This window comes from Morone saxatilis, unplaced genomic scaffold (assembly GCF_004916995.1).
Source record: "Morone saxatilis isolate NCDOM2014 unplaced genomic scaffold, NCSU_SB_2.0 Contig15, whole genome shotgun sequence".
NCBI lineage: Eukaryota > Metazoa > Chordata > Actinopteri > Moronidae > Morone > Morone saxatilis.
This window is the reverse complement of record NW_023339707.1, coordinates 13425768-13432486: the sequence shown is the minus strand read 5'-3', so window position 1 is coordinate 13432486 and position 6719 is coordinate 13425768. Positions and strand designations below refer to the sequence as shown.

The following is a 6719-nucleotide window of genomic DNA, read 5'->3' as shown; positions in this document are numbered from 1 at the left end:
GAGAAAGAAAGAGAGAGAGAGGGGGGGGCTTTGTTGGGAGGGGAGCGAAACTTCAGAAACAACCACAGCTGAACGACAAGAAAAACATTCCACATGTATTTGTACTGTGCCAAATAAATACTGCATTAGCATGACGCAGGAATTATTTACAATAAAGTTGCGCTTGGCTGGCTGCTTCTAGTGAAGTCTTCCTGCTTTGTTGCTGTGCTACCAGCAGTATTTTTAGCGCCCACTTTATCCGCTTCAGCGCGCCATTACGCATATTACACTCAGGATGAGGCAACGACGCTGCAAATTCTCAGAGCGGGTCTCTGCTGCCCGGAGGTTGTGCAACATTACATCACATCACGTCCAAAGTTGTAGAGTAGAACAGCCGGTTTCTAAGGAAATGGCCAACTTAAAGTATTACCATCGTGTATTTCCTTCAGCCAGTAACTTACAGTAGCCTGTGCGTACAAAATACAAAGCCACTTCTTATTAATGTCTGAATGACATGGTGTGCGTTAATTAGGAGCTTGAACTTGAATCACATGACCCCAAACCCTCAGTTCAAAAGGCCTCATGTCCATTCTTTCCCTTGTTTGCAGGAGGTGGAGTCATCCTGTATGCAGGCTCCTCCGGCAGTTCCAGTCCCAGCCCTGGCAGCCCCTCCAGTGGGTACCAGACACAGTCACCCTCTTCACACTCCCAGCCCTCCTCTCCAGAGGAGGTTACCTTCACAGAGATTGGGGCGTTGAAACAGCGGACAGGCGGGTGCACCACGCCATCCTCCAAACTGGTGTTCCAGTTCCCAGATGTCTACTCTGGCCCCTCAGCAGCGGCCACTCCGCAGCATACCTATTCACACCCCATCGCAGGAAAGAGGCCGTGTGGGTTCTCAGGAACATTCACAAGTAAGTTTGTCCTCACTGTCGATTCACTTAAAGATATATACCTTTATCTAAGTTTTTGCAGCTGATCTAACTGTCTGTTTATCCTTCCTCAGAGACAGGTGGAATGGTCCTGCTTTGCAAAGTCTGTGGGGACATCGCATCTGGTTTCCACTACGGAGTGCATGCATGTGAGGGTTGCAAGGTGAGCCCCTGATCAGAAAATCCAGGTCAATGATCATGAATGTGGAATGAATCAACAATGGGTTGCTTTTGGTGCACCAGTTTCATGCAATTTTTTTGTTTCAGGGTTTTTTCCGCCGCAGCATCCAGCAGAACATCAACTACAAGATGTGTGTAAAGAACGAGAACTGTCTGATTATGCGCATGAACCGCAACCGGTGCCAGCACTGCCGCTTCAAGAAATGCCTCTCCGTTGGCATGTCAAGAGATGGTGAGACATCCTGACACATTTTTATTTTATTGAGAGAGACCTTCGTGCAGTTCTGCCAGAATGCCACAGTGCTCTGATTAGCCAAAGCAGCAGGGAAATGGGCAACCCGAATGAGGCACAGCTCTGATATGTAGGTCTGTGTGAAAAATGTAATGCGGAAAGTCTTTTGAGGTCATCGTGCCAGTAGCTCAGTCACTCACTTTATCAGCGCACCTGCACCTGCCCTGCCCTTCTACTGTCACTGCACTGCCAAAGATTACCATCTGGCCTTGCATCACTCTCTTAAGTTTCTAAGTGTCTTTCTCCTGCCCTTTGCAGCATCCTCCCACAACACCGTTACCTCTATGCTCTTGTTCAGAACAGCCCCTCCTCCTCCATGTACCCACCATGTTCCCTCAGCTCTCTTACATCTCCCCCTCAGACAATGATTTATGAGAAGAGGAGCCTTGAAGTCCCCGAAGCTATCTATCATCTAGAAAACTGCAGCAAACACAGGAATTATTTTAGGAAATTGGAACAGGGTCAACTTGATTACCTTGTGTATGCCCATAGAACATCTTAGTGCAATTAATGAGGGATAGGGCAACAATTAAGCAAGGGATGCAGAAAACAGCCAGTCCTTGTGACAGATTTTATCAGGCGTGACGCTCACATCACCTAGTTTCAGCTTTGATAGCTGAACATTGATTGATCACCTATCACCACAGATTAAGAAAACAGCTGGGCTGACCTAGAAAAACAATACAGAATTGGGCCTATAGTGTACTCACACACCATGACCTACTTGGTGTAGTTTGCCTGCCTTCTTCCTCTCAGTATGGTTTCTGCTTATCTCCACCCTCTAGTACCCCGCATTGCTTAATCTAGTAAAGAGGTTAGTGTTATTTCTGCATGTGCTTGACACTTCTGGTGCAAAGAGAAAATAAGGTGGCAAAATACGACTCAGTAAGAGAACAAAAGAGTCAGGTCGACCCTCTTAGAGGAAATTTTCAAAAGCGTTAAGGACCACAACCTAGAAACCCCTTTTTGCTCTGTTTCAACCATTACGAAAACAGGAAACCGCATGCAACTGCCTGCAGCCCACAATAAATAGTACACCCTGATTTCACACCAGGCAGCTGTGTAACTTTGGCTCTGCAATATAGACAAATATTTAAGTCCGTTGGCATGATGGCACACTTTTCTCCCTCTAACCAGAGCATCATTTTTAGAGCAACAGCTCACTAGTCCGCATTTGCTTCTTTTTAACCATGATAAAAGGGATTAATCTCATGCCACATTATTGGCCCCATCCTCATTAAGGCATACTGCAGGCAATGAACGGATTACTGTATATTTGGTAAACAGCAATATCTACTGTGCATATTAATGGCGCAAGTGAATCACCTCAGTTGACACAACAAAGTGTCATTATGTTTTTACGTAAATTGTTATGTTTAACTGAATAATGCTTTCAAAATATTATTACTGCTATACGAATTTCCTGCTGCACTTTAAACAAAAAAATCTCGTAACCTATACTTGCAAAAGTCCTTGAATCTGTACCACCTCAACTTATCTGCCTTATCTAACTCCACCTTGCACACACACATACACACACACACACCCACACACCTACCTCCCACGCACACAAACACAGACTCTCACTTTTCATGTATCAGTCTCTCACGTCAGTCCCCTTAATGTTCTCACTACTGTCTTCTCAACTCATTTCTGCGCTTCAAGCACCTCTCTCATATCCTTCTCCCTCTCACCATCTCAGTGCCACTGACATCACGCTCACATTGCCCCACTGCCCTACTTACAAATAGAGGGAGGGAGCGGGAGAGGAAGGAGACAGGGGTGGATAGAGGAGAGGATGAGGCAGATGGTAGCAGGGGGTCTATAAATAGCCTCTCCAGCTGATGGTTACTGTGGGAAGGGGGATGGGGATATGGGTGAGGAGAGGGAAGTTTTCATCTCAGAAGTTACATGATTCTCCTTGAAATCATTCAATGCATTAGGTTTTTTTTTGTGCTTTCTATGCGTGTATATAAGGAGGTGCAATGGGTAGCTGTTTCACCATGCTTAGCTTTAATGTATAATCAGCATAAGTCACTATAGCAGTCATGTATTTCCTGCATAGCACCACTGTATAGGTGTATAAGACATTCATTTGTCTTGGCTGTCATTGCAGTGCTTGTATCTTTCAGACAGTCTTCTATCCAAGCAATAAAATAAAACAAAATGGGGAATAACATTTTATGCGTCACAATGACTGGAAGCTCATCTGTTCTCATTGCTTGTGTCTTCCCTAGCTGTGCGTTTTGGCCGCATTCCTAAGAGAGAGAAGCAGCGACTTCTGGATGAGATGCAGAGCTACATGAACAGCCTAAATGAGTCAGCTGCCATGGAAATGGACTCATCTTCAGTGAGGGACACTCCCTCCACCCCCGAAGAAGGCAGCTCAAAAGAGGCCATTGGGGCCATCTCCAGAGCCTACCGCGATATCTTCACCAGCAGCAGCAGCAACCGCAGCAGCAGCCAGGAGAGAGCAGCCAAGAGGGTTAACATGACCTCCACCACCAACAACAACACATCTCCCTTTTCTCAGGATGCCAATTTCCACCAAGTCTCCTCTCACCCCACATCTGCCCAGAGTTATCAGTCTTGCCCTGTTGCATCTGCCACTCAATGCCCAGTTGCCCCTAATGACAACCAACATACATTCCACAATGTGGACAACAACCGCTACACCTACTTAGTGTCAACTAATCAGAATCATGATGCAACACGTCAAAAGGGCAGCTCTGTCAATCATAACAATTTTCGCAACGCAGGAAGTACCGAAAATCAGCCCTCCTGCCCATGGAAGTTAGCTCCAGGAGCTAAAGTGCTGGTAAGTGAAAGAAGCATACTGAATTACATAAACTCCTGTGATATATCTTGTCTGACCAACAATTTATGATCCTATGTCTTTTGTCTTTCTCCAAGGCCTGTCCTCTCAATGCATGGCCTGTATCAGGGGCAGAGCGCTCAAGTCAAGAGATATGGGAATCCTTCTCTCAGTGTTTCACTCCTGCTGTTAAGGAGGTGGTCGAGTTTGCTAAAGGCATCCCAGGATTTCAAGAGCTTAGCCAACAAGACCAGGTCATGCTGCTCAAATCAGGCACCTTTCAGGTACACACATTTCAAATTATTTTATATAAGTCATAAATATATAAAATATGTGAATCCTTCAGGTGTTCAATGTATTGTTTGTTTAAGTATTTGTCTCAAACTTACCTTTGTGTCTCTCTTTTTTTCTTTTATATTTTTGTGTGTTTAGGTTCTGATGGTGAGGTTCTGCACCTTGTTTAATGCTCAGGAGCGTACAGTGACCTTCCTAAATGGCCAAACTTACCCCCTGTCCACCCTGCGGGTCTTGGGTATGGGCTCTCTGCTGGACGCAATGTTTGAGTTCAGTGAGAAGCTGGGCTCCCTGGGGCTAGAGCCTGATGAAATGGCCCTCTTTATGGCGGTGGTGCTGGTTTCTGCAGGTGAGACAGGGACAAGATTTAGTGACAAAAGCTGTAGAGCAGTCACGCTTTGTTTATGAACCAATAATGTAGTACCTATGTCTGTCAAACACTCACATTGCCATCCTCTGTGCTCCTCAGATCGTTCCGGCATCTCGGACATGCGGGCTGTGGAGCAGCTACAGGAGGGTCTGATCCGTGCTCTACGATCACTGATCACCCGCCGGCGCCCAGATGACACCACCCTCTTTCCCAAACTTCTCCTGCGTCTGCCGGACCTGCGCACCCTCAACAATCTGCACTCTGACAAACTGTTGGCCTTTCGCATCGACCCTTGAGTGCACTGCTTGTTCACAGAGCACAAAGACACAAACTGTTTTACAAGGAAATATACAGTACACCCCCCCACACACACAAACACACACACAAACACAGAGATATTATCTTCCAAGGGCAGGACTTCCTTCAGAATTGAGGAACAAGGAGTTGTGCAATCTGAGGAGTGTTTTTCAAAAGGATAAATGAGGCCAGTAGCGAACATATTTCTGATTCGTTATTGATCTTCATGCAATGTTTTGGGACAAAGAAACATACACACACAAACTCATGTATACACATTAACCTCAACACCTCTTAAGAGACATTGTTCCAGTAAAATAATTATTGTGTAGACTTACTATTACCCTTTTGGACAAATCATGTGTGCACTTGCTCATTATATCCAGTGTACTTAAGAATAAAAGCCAGTTCACTTCTGTTTATTCCTTAACTCGTACAGTATCAACAGGCGATCACTAAGCAGCAAGCTGAAAGACGGATATCTTAGCTCCAAACCATTATTACTTAGGGACCATTAGTGATGATTGACTATGTGTCAGTTTGTGTTTAAGAGAAAGGGAACCTGTATATAATACATAGCGGAATCTGAAATATTAAGGTAACTGTGTATCACTGTTTCACAAACATACCATCTGCATTAGTACTGGAATGAGATCACCATTTTAATGTGTCACTTGTACACAATAGGATGCATTCTGTCTTACTGTTTTTGACTGATCTTCCAGAGAACATTTGGTACACCAATGGCATTTTATATTATTTCACAAAAACATTGTGTCTGTGTCACTATATTGTATCACATCTGGACTGATGGAGACACTCCATGCATGTTGGATTTTGTAGTTCCTTTGTTTATTTTTGTTGCTGTAAATATTATGTTACCCCAATGTCTATGTATCAATGACTGATTAATGGATCGGATGGATGAGTTCGGTGTAAAGAAGAATGTACTGAGCTTCCTGTATTAGGTGGGGGTTTGGTCATGCCAAAGGGGGCTTTGCACAGGAGAATATGTAGAAGGGATTTTCAGATGGTTTAGACACACTTCCTGCTATCAGATGACGTAACCAACCAGCATAATTCCTGAAATCACCAGCACTCACTCCACATGCACCCTTCCTCTGCCCCCAATGTTTGTCATACAAACACAAGAGATATTTTTGGGTGAGAGATCTTATTTGATTGGTCCTCTCACTGTTTGCTTGTTTGATTATGGCTGATTGAGGACATCTTGTACATTTTGTAAATCTTTATTCCTAAATAGAAATGATATAAAGTTCAAATTATGTATAACTCCGCTTGTGTGTCGTTCTTTTGTGTCCATCCAGGCAAAAAGAAGTAAGTAAGGATGATCTGCTGAGTAGTTAGGACTGTATAGATGTCAGAAATGAGCAATGATATGAGTAAGGCTAGATGCACATATCTAACACATAACGTTATAATGCCCTGTTTTCTATTAAGGTATGCATAATAGAGTCACTAGCCTTTATATCTAGAAATATGGGTTAGACAGATCACAACAATGTATTAAGTATCATCATATCATCTTGTACACATACA

The 6719-nt window shown here is 44.1% G+C and overlaps 1 protein-coding gene across 1 annotated transcript in view; it reads left to right on the top strand.

The window, feature by feature from the left end:
• nr1d4a (nuclear receptor subfamily 1, group D, member 4a) overlaps window positions 1-6452 on the top strand; it is a 12551-nt gene extending 6099 nt beyond the window's left edge. Inside the window, exons 2-8 of the mRNA XM_035656064.1 lie at window positions 588-893; window positions 986-1074; window positions 1179-1323; window positions 3621-4201; window positions 4297-4482; window positions 4631-4841; window positions 4962-6452. Of these exons, the coding sequence (XP_035511957.1) occupies window positions 588-893; window positions 986-1074; window positions 1179-1323; window positions 3621-4201; window positions 4297-4482; window positions 4631-4841; window positions 4962-5158 (1715 nt within the window). The 3' untranslated portion in view covers window positions 5159-6452. The remainder of the gene's footprint in view (window positions 1-587; window positions 894-985; window positions 1075-1178; window positions 1324-3620; window positions 4202-4296; window positions 4483-4630; window positions 4842-4961) is intronic.
• Window positions 6453-6719: the final 267 nt, after the last annotated feature.